At 43.3% G+C, this 16,037-nt stretch overlaps 2 protein-coding genes across 2 annotated transcripts; both read left to right on the top strand.

Annotated features, from left to right (window-relative positions):
• The first annotated feature begins 387 nt into the window (after positions 1–387).
• LOC110604630 (ethylene-responsive transcription factor 4) lies at positions 388–1,892 on the top strand. The gene has a single exon (XM_021742886.2). The coding sequence runs from the start codon at positions 477–479 to the stop codon at positions 1,221–1,223; it is 747 nt and encodes a 248-aa protein (XP_021598578.1). The 5' UTR covers positions 388–476; the 3' UTR covers positions 1,224–1,892.
• Positions 1,893–5,429: 3,537 nt separating this feature from the next.
• On the top strand, positions 5,430–7,211 carry LOC110604887. Its single transcript, XM_021743176.1, has 3 exons — positions 5,430–5,777; positions 5,892–6,677; positions 6,753–7,211. The coding sequence occupies exons 1-3, from the start codon at positions 5,430–5,432 to the stop codon at positions 7,209–7,211; spliced, it is 1,593 nt and encodes a 530-aa protein (XP_021598868.1).
• Positions 7,212–16,037: the final 8,826 nt, after the last annotated feature.

The following is a 16,037-nucleotide window of genomic DNA, read 5'->3' as shown; positions in this document are numbered from 1 at the left end:
TGGATTTTCCAGATCTCTTCCAAGTCAATGAAGTCAATTGCGACGCGTGGACGTTTGTTAGGCTGAGGCTTTGTCAAACTTCCCACAAAATTAGGTGTATCCAATTATCCATGGCAGCTCTTCTTCTAGGAAGAACGCATTGTACTTTGCGCTTACAGCCGTTGGATTATTGTTGTGGTGGTGATGATGATGATGATGATATGGGCTTTTACTCTCTCTATCTAGACACCCCACATTCCACGTAATCCTCCATGCAACCATCCTCAGCCCCAGCCGCCTCTCTCACCGCTCTCAGTCAAATCACTCGTGGACAGTGTGGCCCCATCTTCGGTTCCTCGTCGATTCCTCGCCCCTACATGACTCTCTATATAAAACGCATCCCTTCGCCCTCTCCCTTCCTAGCTATCAGCTCCTCTCTTTTCAATTTTCACTTTAACAAAATAGGAACCACCGATTGCTACTCTTAGTTGTTCTCTATGGCGCCAAGGGACAAGAGGGCAGCCGTTAAACCTAACGGTAACTGCGACGCCGCCGCTGCCTCTGGGGCTAAGGGAGTGCATTTTAGGGGAGTGAGGAAGAGGCCTTGGGGCAGATACGCCGCAGAGATCAGGGATCCTATCAAGAAGAGTAGAGTCTGGCTTGGCACCTTCGACACGGCTGAGGAAGCTGCTCGAGCTTATGACACCGCCGCTCGCGAGTTTCGGGGAGCCAAAGCCAAGACCAACTTCCCAATGGAGAGCAAAAATGTGAACGAGATTATTATTGTTGACAAGAAGAAAGACGCTGGCGCTAATAAACACAGCCCGAGCCCCAGTAGCACCGTAGAGTCGTCTAGTCGAGAAACGCCTGCTCTGATGATGGAATCATCCTCTGCGTTGGATCTTAATCTCGACCCGTTCAATGCTGTGAGGTTCCCCTTCCAGCCTGTGCCAACGGTGGGCGGTGCTTTTGCAGCAACGGTAATGAAACATCAAAACTTGCTTTATTTCGATGCGATGGTGAAGAGTCAGTATCAGAGACTGTTGTTTGATCACCAGCAGAAACATCTTCTTCGTCAGGCGATGTCCACTGCTGGCAATGGTTATGGTAGTGGTGGTGTTGGAGGAGTCCACAGTGATTCTGATTCATCCTCCGTCGTTGATTTGAACCTAAATGAAATCAACCCACCCCGAAAATCTCTTGATTTCGATCTTAATCTCCCTCCTAAACCAGAATTCCTCTAATTTTTGTTTTTGGCCGGAGACGGCCCACCCATGCCCATCCATTTTTAATAATTCTTCCGATTCTCTTAGAAAAAGGAACTAAAAACTAGCCTCCCAAAAAGCGAGCTTTTTACTGTGATCTATTGAGTTCTTTATTCCCTGAATGTCTATATGCAGTAGCTGATCTCCCTTTTTTGCAACAGAGAGTCTCTCCCTGTTGTTGATCGCTAGTTACTGCTACTCTTTTTACCCCCATAATTGCAGTTTCACTCAATTGATTAGCTTCTCCAATTTCTTTTAAAATATTCTTCTAGTATTTGATAATCAGTTTGTCGCCGGTGATGTTTATGTCTGTAATGACAATGCCCACGAGGTTTCGGTTGTTCTCCAAAATTTTGTGGGGAAGCGTACTTGACAAAGATATCACTGATACTGATATTCACCTCCACATGGCTTTACGCCGTCGTTTGGAGGAACACAGTCGGAGCCTGTTCGATGCTTCTCTCATCCTATGTAGCTTTCATTGGAATATTAATTATGTATATTTGGTTTTATATATCAAGAAAAAGCAATTTGCGTTTTAAGCATAATTGGCATATACCAATTAATGTTGACGTAATTAAAGTCATTTATGGAAAATAAGGAAAAAATGTTCAATTTTTAATGATTAATAATTTTTTTATTTTTTGCATCTTGTTTTTCCTTTTTTATTGCAAATTTCATCGCAACATTATACCATGGACGGTGGACATATCAAAGGTTTAAATAATTATTTTATAAGGAGTACCATCTTTTTGACCAACATGAGAAACTAAGGAAAAAATAAATTCCTTGGGCGTGTTCTCGCTCTTCACTTTCTGTAATGCTTTCCGTACCTGACTATTTTGGCTTTGTAAATTGCCATTATTGCCCCCAATCATTTTAGATTTTTAAGTTTCTATAATTTTATTTGACCACCTTACCAAGGTTAATGAGCATCTTTCAAAAGTAACGCATGGAGAAATTAAATTTAAATAACTAATAAATATTAATAATAAAAACTAAATTTTGTTTCTAAATTAATTGATTGGCCATTTCACTAATCTGTCCAAAAATTAAGTTTATTTTGGCTAAAATGGTTTGCTGGAGCTATTTTATTAAATTAAATATATAATAAATTTAAATGTGAATTGATGAATCTTATTTAATTTTATATAAATTTTAATATATGATTAATTTACTATAGACGAGTTTAGGTTTTTATCCATTACAACGATAACTTGTTTCTTAAAAAAAAATGATAACTTGGAAAAGGCAATGCATGCAAATAATAAAGGAATCGGACCAATGTTTGAATAAAACTAAGTATTAAAAGAAAAAAATCGGCGCAGAGTGGTCGTGAGCAACCGGATGTGTTTGATATGGATTGACAAGTTTGGACCGCCGGTGGGCTAGTTCGTGCTTGTGGGACCCAAACTCCCATTCCCTACCTTTTACACGGCGGATTTGCCTGTGATAAGCAACGTTTCGGGCTTTATGGACTATTAAAAAATATACGTATAAATATCTATAAAAAATGACCAAGAAAAAAGCAACCGCCACATATCTTAGGTGTGGTTGTCGTGGTTCGTGGGCCGGCTGCTCGTCTTGCAGCCTTTACAAGAGGCCACGTGTCGCTTGTTGCGGTTAGACTGACATCCTCTTAATCTCTTTTATTCGGAAGCAAAGAAACGGTTAATTTTTATAAAAATATTTGTTTTTTATTATATTTATTTATTTAAAAAAATTATAATTTAATATCTAATTAATTCTTCAATTTTAAAAAATATATTAAAATATTTTTAATATTTTAAAAAATTTATTAATTAATTATTTTATTAATTTTAAATATTAAATATTTTACTATTTAATTTTTATAATTTTAAAAAACTTTATTAATTAATCTTTTAATTTTTTTTAAAAAATTTACTAATATTTTATATTTTATTATAATACTTAATAATTAAATTAATAGAAATTAATTAATAAATTTTTTAAATGTTAAAAATATTTTAATATATTTTTAAAATTAATAAATTAATAATTAAAATTTTCATGTTATAAAAATTAAATAATAATTTTTTAATAAATTTATATTAATAATTCTATAAAATTTATTTAATTATTTTTATATATTACTCTTTCTATTTCATAAGTTTTATTTATTTATTTATTAAATATATCAAAATTATTATTTATTTTTTATATTATAATAACATATAAATTTATTATTATAGACTAGTTAATTTTATCTTATTTTTAAAGTAACCTTTCATTAAATATTTTTTAATATTTAATAAAATTTTATATTTTAAAATAAGTATAATTAAAAATTTATTAAAAAGATTATATTATTTAATATATGTAAAAAAATAAAGAGAATAAAAATTATAGTACAAATAAAATATTTTTTATTTAATAATAATAATTATAGCTATAAAAATTGATATTCTAGACATGTGATATAAAATATCAGTATATAATCATATATAATCTTTGATTTTTTAATTACTTTTTAATTATTTAAAAATCATTTAAATATTTAAATACATTTAATATATTGTAAAAAATATAAATAATTTTTAAATTTTAAAATGAGATAAATAAATTCTTTAACTTTTATAAATATAAGAAAAATAGTATTAAGCAAATAGAGTAACATTATATTCAAATTTCTCTAGCCATGATGCTTGGGTTGAAATAATATAAATTAGAAGGAATAATTTATTTAATATATTTGAAAATTTTAATAATTTTATTTAGCTTTTTTATAAAAAAATCAGAGGTTTATAACTCTATATATTCTCTAATGGATATTTAATATATTTTTAAAAAAATAAAAATCCCATTTAATAAAAAATTAATAATAAAAATTAATAATAACTTATATGATTATTGACGATAGAATATGCTTTAATAATAACTTATATGATTATTGACGATAGAATATGCTTTTTACTTTGATAATAATTATTATTATTATTGATGACCACTGGATTTTATCACTCCGGTTTGAGGTCTGACCCATGACGACAGCTCGGTTTGAGGTCTGACCCATGACGACAACCCTTTACCTGAAGCCCTTTACCTGAAAGTCTTTAAGTCTCTCGAATGAACCAGATCCAGCCCGCTCGGCCTTAAGACCAGACTCCCTCTAAGCCTCTCAATTGTGCCGGCCCAGTCCGTTCGGCCTTAAAATCAGATCTCTCCTGGGCTTAAGTCCTAATCTCACCAACCAGCCCAGTCCGAAGGAGAAAAGGTAGCCAGCCCATTCACCTAGTGGGTCCATCCGCATGCGTGCCAAGGGGAATTAAATGACCGTTACGCATGGAGCAGATATCTGATATTCTCGTACGTCCGTATCCGTATGGCAGAGACAGGTGGCCCAATGGCAGTGATGCCGTTACACGTCACTGGTAGATAAAGGAAAAGAATAAAAGGAAAATAATAAAAGGAGAGGAGCACCCTCCTCTCAGACTAAGCCTACAAACTTAGCCCATGACGACAGCCCTTTACCTGAAGGCCTTTAAGCCTCTCGAATGAACCAGGCCCAGCCCGCTCGGCCTTAAGAACGGACTCCCTCTAAGTCTCTCAATTGGGCCGGCCCAGTCTGTTCGGCCTTAAGATCAGACCTCCCTGGGCTTCAGTCCTAATCTCACCAACCAGCCCAGTCCGAAGGAGAAAAGGTAGTCAGCCCATTCACCTAGTGGGTCCATCCGCATGCGTGTCAGGGGGGAATTAAATGGCCGTTACGCATGGAGCAAAGATCTTATATTCTCGTACGTCCGTATCTGTATTGCAAAGACAGAGGGCCCAATGGCAGTGATGCCGTTACAAGTCACTAGTAGACAAAGGAAAAGAATAAAAGGAGAGAAGCACCCTCCTCTCAGACTAAGCCGACAAACCCATTGTAAAACCCTATTTTCTGGATCTCAGATCATCAATTGGCGTCGTCTGTGGGAACGAAGGAGATCTTTTCATCGCCAGAGTTCCACTCTTACAATACCCACTGAGATCCACGATAGCCAACCATAATGAAAACAACCTTGCTAACACCCCAATGACCTGAACTCTGTCCAGGAGGGGCAACAGTTCTCTTTCTCCAGTCCTACAACTCCCAATAACCAAACACCAACCCCTTTTAATCCCTTACCAAGCTTGGCAGGGAATGTGCCCGGGGCTACCTTGTCCAACCAGGACTTACAAGCCATGGCCATCCATTTACAAAATACTGCCCACTGGCTGGGGCAGATGATGCAGCAGAGGAGCCCCAGCACCCCAGTGAATGTGTTGCCCGTGGTAGAAGAACCCCGAACTAACGAACCCCAGCCTACCCTTAACCACCCTCAAACAAACAACAGAGAAATCGGAGAAAGGGGCAGAAGAGCTAGGGGAGAAGAAGAACCAGAAGCCAGAGTTCATGGGAGAAGGGTGAGGGAGTTGATAGAGAATGACGAGGTAGATAGTTACTCTGCCAGGACAACCAGAAGGACGGAAAGTAAAGCGTGGCGGGAGGAGTATCGTCTGGAGAAGAGGCCCAGACAAGAAGAAGAGAATGTAGATCAGAAACTGTAGAAACTGAGGGAACAGCTCCTAGCCGAATTGGGGGCGAAGGACCACAACCAGGCCCTCTTTCCCACCTCTTCACCTTTCTCGAAATGGGTGCAACAGGAGACCATTCCAAAGAAGTTTATGATGCCACCCATGGTGGCCTATGAAGGAACGGGAAACCCAAGAGAACACGTCCTCAACTATAAGACTTTCATGGAGCAGCAGACTCTATCGAATGCCTTGATGTGCAAGGTATTCCCCACGACGCTCATAGGGCCAGCACGGACGTGGTTTAACAGTCTGGAGGCTGGAAGCATAAGAAGTTTTGGAGATTTGGCCACTATCTTCATCAGCCGTTTTATTGCCGGAGTACCTGTGGACAGAAAGACGAGCTACCTGGAGACAGTCCGTCAGAGGAGGAATGAGACTTTACGGGAGTACGTCGCCCGTTTTAACACGGAGGCCCTACAAATCCCTGAGCTGGATGAAAACCGAGCTGTGGAAGCGATGCAAAAAGGGACGACCTCCCCAGAGTTCTTTGGCTCGTTAAGCAGGAAACCGCCGACCTTGCTGGCAGAGCTGATGAAGAGGGCGGAGAAATACATAATGCAGGACGATGCCTTAGTAACAAGCAGATTCGCCAAAGAGGCGGTGGACAGGGGAAAAGCCCTAGAAGAAGGAAGGCCGGAAAGGCAGGAGAAAAAGCAAGGCAAGAGGCCCGAAGCCTACAGACAGCCTTGGGACCGAAGGGACCAGGGGCCGTTCCCCCCTCGGATTCCAGAACAAAGAGCACTCCCCCCGCAGGTTCCTGAGAACTTAACTCCACTGAACGCCTCCAGAGTTGAAGTGCTCATGGCAGTTCAGAACAAGGAGTTCCTCCAATGGTCGAAACCCATGAGAGCAGAAGCAAGTCAGCGAGATCCTGACAAATACTGTCAGTATCATCGTACCCACGGCCATGACACCAACAATTGCTATCAGCTGATCAGCGAGATAGAGAGGCTCATAAAAAGGGGACATCTTAGGAACTTTGTGAAAAAACCGGAGGGAGAAAGGCCTCAGCAGAACCCTGCGACAGAACGACCCCGGAGGACGAGAGCAGGACCAGTGAATGATGGTTCCAGTGGAACCATCAATATGATCGTCGGAGGAACCGGAGGTCGGATGAGCAGGAGAGGAAGAAAAAGGGGCCGAGATGGGGAAGGTAGCAATGCCGAGGTCATGCAGATAGATGACCATTCTCCAATGACCATCTCCTTCTCTCCGGAGGATGCCCAGGGCGTTCAGATGCCTCATGATGACGCTCTTGTTGTTGAAGCCGTCACCCACAACTACCGGGTTAGGAAGATCTTGGTGGACAACGGAAGTAAGGTGAATTTATTGCCATACAGAGTCTTCCAGCAGATGAGAATCCCCGAGGAACAGTTGGTTCGGGACTAGGCCTCAGTCAAAGGGTTCGGAGGAGTCCCAGTGCTTGTGGAAGGAAAGGTGAAGCTGGCTCTCACCCTCGGGGAAGCACCCAGAACTCGAACTCACTACGCGGTGTTCTTGGTAGTAAAACTCCCCTTGAGCTACAATGCAATATTGGGAAGACCTATGATGTTTGACTTTGAGGCCGTGACCAGCATAAGGTACTTGGCCATGAAATTCCCAACAGAAGCAGGAGTGGGAGTAGTCAGAGGAAGTCAGGAAGAGGCGAGAGCGGTGTACTTGGCCACGATATCATAGCAGAGCTCGACAGGGGAAAGATTTGATTCAGAAGTCCTAGAGGTCCGAGACGAGAAAAAAGAGGCCAGAACAGAGCCAGTAGGAAAATAGGAAAATTGGAAAATTTTCCCTTATCAGAAGCAGAGACAGATAAAGTCTTCAGTCTTAACGCCGGCCTGACTAGAGAGCAGAAAACTGAAGTAATGGCCCTAATCCGAGGTCACGCGTCAAGCTTCGCCTGAAAGCCATCTGACATGCCTGGGATAGACCCAGAGGTGATGACTCACAAGCTGAACGTCCTCCCAGAAGCTAGGCCGATGAACCAGAAGAAGAGGGTGGTGGGAAGAGAGAAGCAGCAGGCCACCAGGGAAGAGGTGCAAAAACTAGAGGAGGCAGAGTTTATCAGGGAAGTGATGTACCCCCAGTAGTTAGCAAATCCTGTATTAGTCAAAAAAGCCAATGGCAAATATAGGATGTGTATAGATTTCACCAACCTGAATCAGGCATGTCCCAAAGATTGTTACCCCCTCCCTAATATTAATAAAATGGTTGACTCCACGACCGGTTTTGATTACATGTCGTCTTTGGATGCAATGTCCGGTTACCACCAAATTTCAATGGACATGTCGGATGAGGAAAAGACCTCGTTCATAACAAAAGACGGGACCTACTGCTATAAGGCCATGCCTTTCAGGCTGAAGAATGTCGAGGCAACATATCAAAGACTGATGAAAAAAATCTTTAAAGATCAGATCGGCAGGAATGTCGAAGTATACGTGGATGATATGGTGGTGAAGAGTACGACCTTTCAACAACACTTAACAGACTTGAAGGAGGTGTTTGAAGTACTGGAGCAATATAGAATGAGGCTGAACCCAGCTAAATGCGCTTTCTTCGTCAGGGGAGGAAAATTCTTGGGATACATGGTGAGTGGAAAAGGCATCGAGTCCAATCCAGAGAAGGTAGATGCTATCTTGAAAATGCCCGAGCCGACCTGCGTGAGGGATGTCCAAAGACTTACTGGAAGAGTGGTGGCGCTCAATCGCTTCATGTCGAGGTCGGCAGAGAGATGCTTGCCATTTTTTAAGAAGTTGAGGAAAGTTCCGAACTTTGAATGGACTGAAGACTGTCGAGAGGCTTTCAAAGAGCTCAAAAGCTACCTTAGCTCGCCTTATGTACTCAGCAGTCTGTTGGAAGGAGAAGAGCTCCTGATTTACTTGTCAGCCTCAGAACAAGTTGTCAGTGCTGTGTTGGTAAGGGTAGAAGGAGGAGAACAGAAGCCAGTGTTTTACGTCAGCAAGGTGCTCAAAGATGCCGAGATCAAATATCTGAACATCGAGAAAATAGCCTATACTCTGTTGATGGCCGTCATAAAATTCAGAGTTTATTTAGAAAGCCACCAAGGATTAGTGATGACAGACCAGCCATTGAAGAAGATCCTCCATAGGCCGGAAACGTCAGGTCAGATGCTCGTCTGGTCCATCGAGATTAGCCTCTACTGATTGAAATACCAACCTCGCACCACTATAAAATCTCAAGCTCTTGCAGACTTCATAGCAGAGTGTTCCTTCAATGAAAAACGAGCAGAGCCTGGGGAAATGTCCTCAGAAACAGTAAAAGGAGGGAGCAAAAACCAGCCCCCTCGAGAATTTCGCTAAAAGTTATATGTGGATGGGGCATCCGGGGCTGGGGGCAGCGGTGCAGGAATAATGCTAAAAGGACCTGAGGGTTTCAAAGTCTGTTATGCTCTACGCTTAGAATTCAAAGCCTCTAACAATGTAGCAGAATATGAAGCCCTAACAAATGGGATGCTGATCGCAATGGAAATAGGGATGACTGATCTTGAAATAAATAGCGACTCCCAGCTAGTGATCAATCAGATAATAGGGACATATCAGGCAAGAGACCAAACCATGCAGAGCTACTTGGCGAGGGTAAAAGCCATAGAGGCTGAGCTCGTCGAACAGGGGATTATGGTACAGTACCAGAGGATACCCCGGGAGGACAATGAGGAGGCAGACCTGCTTAGCCGATTGTCTAAAGAGGAGCTGGAACAACTCCCTGATGAGGTATAGATACAACACATTAGCATACCTGCTTTTGACAAAACGGCCACTGTAATGTAGGTTGCGCAAGGCTAAAGCTGGATGACCCCATACCTGGAATACCTTGAGAAGGGAAGACTCCCTGAAGACAGGGATGAAGCAAAGAAAATAGCTGCTCGAGCTGCCAATTACCAAGCAGTAAGGGGGACCCTATACAGAAGAGGGAAATCCGCTCCATGACTCTGATGTGTAGGCCCAGACGAAGCAGTCAAGGTACTAGAGGAAATACACCGAAAAATGTGTGGAGCTCATGAAGAAGCAGGAACACTGGCAAATAAGATATTCAGGCAAGGGTATTACTGACCCACCGTTAAAAAAGAGGCTGAAGAGTTTGTCCGAAGATGCGATGTGTGCCAGGGGTTTGCCAACGCCATCAACGTACCAGCCACCCCTCAATCCAGCATATCTAGCCCATGGCCGTTCTCACAGTGGGGCATAAATATCCTGGGATCTTTTCCTAAGACCACAGGGCAGAAGAAGTTTGTAGTGGTGGCCGTGGAGTACTTCTCAAAATGGCCAGAGGCAGAGGCAATCCCCACAATTACAGCCAGAAAGATGATAGACTTTGTCTGGAGCAACATCATATGCAGATTTGGTATACCAAGGGTGCTCATATCAGATAATGGTAGGCAATTTGACTGCAGTGCCTTCAAAGAATTTACAAGGAATATGGACATCTGGCATAAATTTTCTTCGGTGGCTCACCCCCAAACCAACGGCCAAACAGAGGTTGCCAACAGAGCTATCCTCCAGGGACTGAAGAAGTGACTGGATGGGGCTAAGGCAAATTGGGCTGATGAACTCAACAGTATCCTATGGGCACTCCGAACTACCCCCAGGGTGTCCACTGAGGAGACACCCTTTGCACTTGCATTTGGTACTGAGGCCGTAGTTCCGATCGAGCTGCAAGTCCCTACACATCGAGTCCAGTTCAATGACGAGAACACCAACAGTGATAAACTGAGAAGTAACCTGGATGCCTTGGAAGAAATCAGGGAGGAAGCTCAAATTCGTACAGCCGCTTATCAGCAAAGAGCGGCTCGTTATTACAATCAAAGGGTCAGGGAAAGAAGCCTGAAGGTAGGAGATCTGACTTTGAGAAATCTGGAAGCTACTGGAAAGAGAGCGGTAGTAGGAAAGCTGGCGCCGACCTGGGAGGGTCCTTTCAGAATAATAAAAGTAGTCAAACCAGGGGTGTATCGAATCGAGGACATGCAGGGAAACCCTGAGCCTCATGCTTGGAATATCCAACATTTGAAGAGGTACTTACCTTAACATGTTACCAAATGTAAGAGGATTGATTGTATTTTGAAGCATGGAAATAAAGTAAACATTATTACCATCAAATTTGTTATTTTCCATAACTTACGTTTGCTTCCATTGAAAGGAAACAAAAAAGAAAAAAATAAAACAGGCACAAAGCCGCAAGACCTCAGTCAGATGGGTGACCGGGCTCCCCAAGTGCCCCCGGCACCACAAAATCCGCTGAGATGACAAAGCGACAGTAAGGCCACAATGCCTGAATCTTGCGCAAGACCTCAGTCAGGTGGGTGACCGGGCTCCCCAAGTGCCCCCGGCACCACTAAACCGACTGAGATGACGAAGCGACAGTAAGGCCACAGTGCCTGAATCTTGCGCAAGACCTCAGTCAGGTAGGTGACCGGGCTCCCCAAGTGCCCCTGGCACCATAAAACCCGATGAGATGACGAAGCGACAGTAAGGCCACAGTGCCTGAATCTTGCGCAAGACCTCAGTCAGGTGGGTGACCGGGATCCCCAAGTGCCCCCGGCACCATTAAATCGGCTGAGATGACAAAGCGACAGTAAGGCCACAGTGTCTGAATCTTGCGCAAGACCTCAGTGAGGTGGGTGACCGGGCTCCCTAAGTGCCTCCGGCACCATTAAACCAGCTGAGATGACGAAGCGACAGTAAGGCCACAGTGCCTGAATCTTGCATAAGACCTCAGTGAGGTGGGTGACCGGGCTCCCCAAGTGCCCTCAGCACCGCAAAACCGGCTGAGATGACGAAGAACAAGCCAAGCCTAAGGTGTCTAGATCCCATTCAAGATCAAAAGGGCCCAAACCTTGAGCAAATTCAAAAATCAAGAAGAACAGGGCAGGTCTGGAAAGAGCTGAAACATGAACTAAGATACATAAATCTGAGCTCTGAGGAATCAAGCAAGAGGAAATCTAAGGCATGAGCAGACAAGGCCCCAGCCTCGATTCCTATCTGAACAGAACTAAAAACAAAAAAGCCAGCTCTGCTCATCACTTCAAAAGGTACATGATCCATTTCACTTTGGTTATACAAATGTTATACGTCCGAGCTCGCATTATGGACGAGTTAACAGAATAGAAAACTAATAAGAATGCCATTGCGAGATTGGAAAAATTCATAAGTTAGAAGTTTAGTCAATTGCTAGAATTTCAGCCCTGATTAGCTCAAGGGCAAAAGATAAAAGACAGTAGGGTGGATTCCTTAGAAAAATTATTCAGTACATAGCTTAAGTGTTTTATTCTTAACATATTGGGCTTTTTACAGATTGAGCAGTTCGGTAAAGCCAGAAAAACAAACAAAAGTAGAATCGATTCAAATGTAAATATAAGCAGAAGTTAAATTCCATCGGAGTCTTCATCAGCAGCTCGGAGTTCAGCTAGCGGGGTGGAAGGGGCATACCTGGCTTCCCTCAAGCCTCGATTGAAACCGGAGATGAACATGCGGAAGCCTTTGTGCCATATTGCATTCTTCATCTCGTCAGAGGCTTTAAATTCCGCAAGTCGCTCCTCGCAAGCCTCAGCTATCTTAACCTTCAACTCAGAAGAGTCCTTATAGCTTTGGAGACGAGCTTCACAGGCCTGTTCAATCTCCTTTTTTAGCTCTGCCGACTCCTTGTACTCCCTCAGCCGTTCCTCACACTCCAACTGGACTCTGTCCTCAGCGTGCTTGGCATCCTCGAGCAAGGCTAAACACCTCTTTTTAAGAGCCTCGACTTCCTGGCAGAGATGTTGGTTTTGAAGTATAGATGCCTCTACTGCCAGAGCCAGGTCTTTTTCATTATCAGCATGCTTGGTCAGTTCTTGCTCGAGGACCAGAACCCGAGCTAGGGCTTCTTCTCTCTGAGCCTGCACGACATCAAAATTTGCCTTCAACAACTCGTGTTGGTGCCGGGTCTCATCCCTTTGGCTCACGGCCTCATCCCTCACCTTCCGAGCTTCTTCTAAGGAGGACAGCTGCTCTAAGGCCTCATCACGACGGACCTCCGCAGCAGCTACCCTCTTATCAGCTCCCTCCAGAGCCTCCTTGGTATGGGCCAGCTCCTCCCGAAGGGTCTTCAAATGCTCCTGAGCTGCAGCAAGTTGACCCCGGGCGTCGCTGGTCACAGTTAGATTCTCTTCAAGGCCCGCCTCCTCGATCCGACTGTCCACTGTGCTCCGAGTGGACTTGCGGGCGTCCACCTCCATAAAGAGTGTAATACTCGGCTAGACTCCGGTATCAAAATTCTTACCGTCCGGTGGAATCTCGAATGTCGAAAACCTATAGAAGGGTAAAAAACATATTTTTATAAAATATTTTCATGTATTTTATGGTTTTAAGTAAGAAAGAAATTGAGTTTTGAATGAAAAAGACCATAGAGGGAAATCCAGGTTCGGCCGCCGAACATGCATGAGTTTTGGAGTCACCTTCGGCTTTCGAAGGTGGCCTGGCCAGCCACCTATAAAAGGCCCCATGGCCGAAAATGGGCGAGCTTTCTCCCCTATTTTCGGTCAACGGTGAGTCCATGCCCTCCCATGGTTAGTTTCAATGATTTCCTTTAAATCTTTCAAGTTTTGACAAGCTTTCATCTTGTTTTGAAGATTTTTGAGTTAAAAATGGAGTTTTGAAACTTGGAGATCCAAGAAGCTTGATTTCTTCCATCTCCAAGTTAGGTGTAATACCCGGCTAGAAGTCGGCATCAGAATTCCTGTCGTCCGGTGGATTCCGGGGTGTCGGACTTCTAGAGGAGGGTAGGAGTTATGTTTTCCTACGTGTTATGATGTGTGTAAATGTGTTAAGGTTAATGGAAGTGAGTTTTGAGTTGAAATGACCTAAGGCAGCTGAGCCAAGTTCGGCCCCCGAATGTTGCATGGTTTTGCATGCGTTTCGGCAGCCGAAGCTGAGTTGCTGAGCCAGCAGTTTTGTATCCCTTAGTCAGCATTTTGGACAGGTGTAATCACCAGATTTTGGCCAGAAGTTGGTCACGTCTCCCATGTTTTATTTGCTGTATTTGAGCAGCTCATGCAGGAGTTGCTAATGTGCAAAAGAGTTTGAAAGTTTTGAAGCAAAAAGCTACGTTTGTGGGAGTGTGAGAGTTTGAGGGTTTGAGCGTTTTCAAAGGCGTTGATCCGTTTTCCTTTGTTCAGATCAGTCATCTTCTTGGTCCAGGAGGTAACTGATGCTCTTGAACATGTTTTTTTATGTTTTCTGTAGGTTTTATGGGATTTGTGGAAGAAGATGCATGCTTAGGGTATAAATGAGCGTTTTGATAGTTTATGCATGTCTACATGTTTATGTGTTGTGTTTGATTTGTTATTTGGGGTGATTAGATAGTTTTGGACCCCTGTGACCATATACTTATGTATATGGGTGTTGTTGAGGAGTTGATGCATGGTTGGAGATGTTGAAGGGAAGGAAGAGCTTGGTTTGCCGTCGGGCTGAGTTCTGGATGAACTCAGGTTCGGCAGCCGAAGGTTCATTTGGCCGCCGAACCTCTTGCATGGTGGCTTGGCTGCCACAGCTTGCCCCGTGAGGTTTGCATGTTCGGCTCTGTTTGGGGACTTCGGCCGCCGAAGGTGCCGCCGAAGGTACCTGAGTTTCGTCTCTGGAGAGGACATTCGGCCGCCGAACCTGCCGCCGAAAGTGTTCTGTCCAGCCTTCTTTTGCATGCTGTGCATGAGGTGCAGAGTGAGTGTAAGGGGAGTCTTGGGAAGTTTAATAGAGTTGGTCATAAGCTAGTTTGGTCCCTCATTTGCATTTATCTGTATCTATACAGACCAGAGGAACCAGAGAGAGCAGCAGTGAGTACTGCTCCAGAGTTGTCAGAGCCTGCTCAGTCAGTCAGTTCAGTTAGCCAGAGGTGAGTGGAACTAAACTTAATCTTTTAATTGGAACATGAAATGCTTTTAGCATCAGTCATGCATCATGAGTATATTGTAGGTTATGTGCATTAGTATCCACGAATATGTTGCATTGCATAGTTATCTGTGGATGTGAGTAAATGCTGAATGATCCAATAGTCACAGACAGGAAGTCCAGGAGCCTTTGACTACGCCCTGGCAGGTATAGTAAAGACCAGGAGCCTTTGACTACGCCCTGGCAGGTTTATAGTAAAGACCAGGAGCCTTTGACTACGCCCTGGCAATGGTACGTATAATGGTGTTATATACACATATACATATATGACAGGAAGTCCAGGAGCCTTTGACTACGCCCTGACACAGAGTTACTGGGACTATGTGGTGACAGGTTTACTCTTGATATGATTTATCTGTGTTATGACGCATTCCATGAGAGCATGTTTTACTGAGATATTTTACTGTTCTACTCACTGGGCTATAGAGCTCATCCCACTCCCTTAACCCCAGTTTTGCAGGTTCAGTGTACAGTGTACAGGGACAGTCCAGCAGAGTACAGAAAGAGTAAAAAAAGCTTGTAATAGTATAGAGTGGACATGTAAATTGTAAAGAGATGTTATAGTTGTGTATACCGTTAGAGTTGTGCTTGACTTAGTTGTATTGTGTTATAAAGCTTTTGTTACATACATGATCTGTATATGTATATATGTTTTATAACCAGGCTTAACAGGTATGAGTTAACCCATCTAGAGCAAGCTCTAGTCAGGGGTACAGAGTACAGAGTACAGAGTACAGAGTACAGAGTACAGAGTACAGAGATAGTGCATGCACAGGTTAAGCCTTGGTTCAGCAAAGAGTTTTTATTTTCACAGAAAATGTATGTATCATGTATGAGTTTTACAGGTACACAGAGAGTATTGCAGGCTTGCTACGGGTTCTGGCGGCCTTAAGCCGACCTGAATCCTAGCGTCGGTGACGGTCCATTTTGGGGTCGTTACAGATTGGTATCAGAGCCCTAGGTTCACATGATCGGACCTATAGAGACAGTGTCGGGCTCATAGAGAGTGGTCAAGCACACTAGGAAATCATGTCCACTAGGATAGGGTGTTGAGTCCTATCTGTTATGATATGCTATGAGTTATGCATGTGCCGTATTGATATGTGATGTTTAAGTGCTAAGTGCTATGTTATGTGTTGTTTTTCAAAGAGTAAAGATGCGAGGAACTCGTCGATCAGCTCGATTGACTGGAGTCTCACTAGAGAGTGAGAGACCAGCTGCTCATCCTCCTGCATTGCCAAGGGCAAGGTCTCAGAGATCTAGCAGGGAAGGTATGTCTATAGAC

The sequence above is a fragment of the Manihot esculenta genome, chromosome 17, assembly GCF_001659605.2.
Source record: "Manihot esculenta cultivar AM560-2 chromosome 17, M.esculenta_v8, whole genome shotgun sequence".
NCBI lineage: Eukaryota > Viridiplantae > Streptophyta > Magnoliopsida > Malpighiales > Euphorbiaceae > Manihot > Manihot esculenta.
This window is presented reverse-complemented; position numbering and strand designations above follow the sequence as displayed.

What these genes read in the sequence shown, in the direction of transcription:
- LOC110604887 (XM_021743176.1), top strand. Translation starts at nt 5,430, where the DNA reads ATGGCCATCCATTTACAAAATACTGCCCACTGGCTGGGGCAGATGATG. An exon ending in CCAGACAAGAAGAAGAGAAT is followed by an intron (nt 5,778 to 5,891) that starts GTAGATCAGAAA and finishes TGGGTGCAACAG; the next exon opens with GAGACCATTCCAAAGAAGTT. An exon ending in CGAAACCCATGAGAGCAGAA is followed by an intron (nt 6,678 to 6,752) that starts GCAAGTCAGCGA and finishes AATTGCTATCAG; the next exon opens with CTGATCAGCGAGATAGAGAG.
- LOC110604630 (XM_021742886.2), top strand. Translation starts at nt 477, where the DNA reads ATGGCGCCAAGGGACAAGAGGGCAGCCGTTAAACCTAACGGTAACTGC.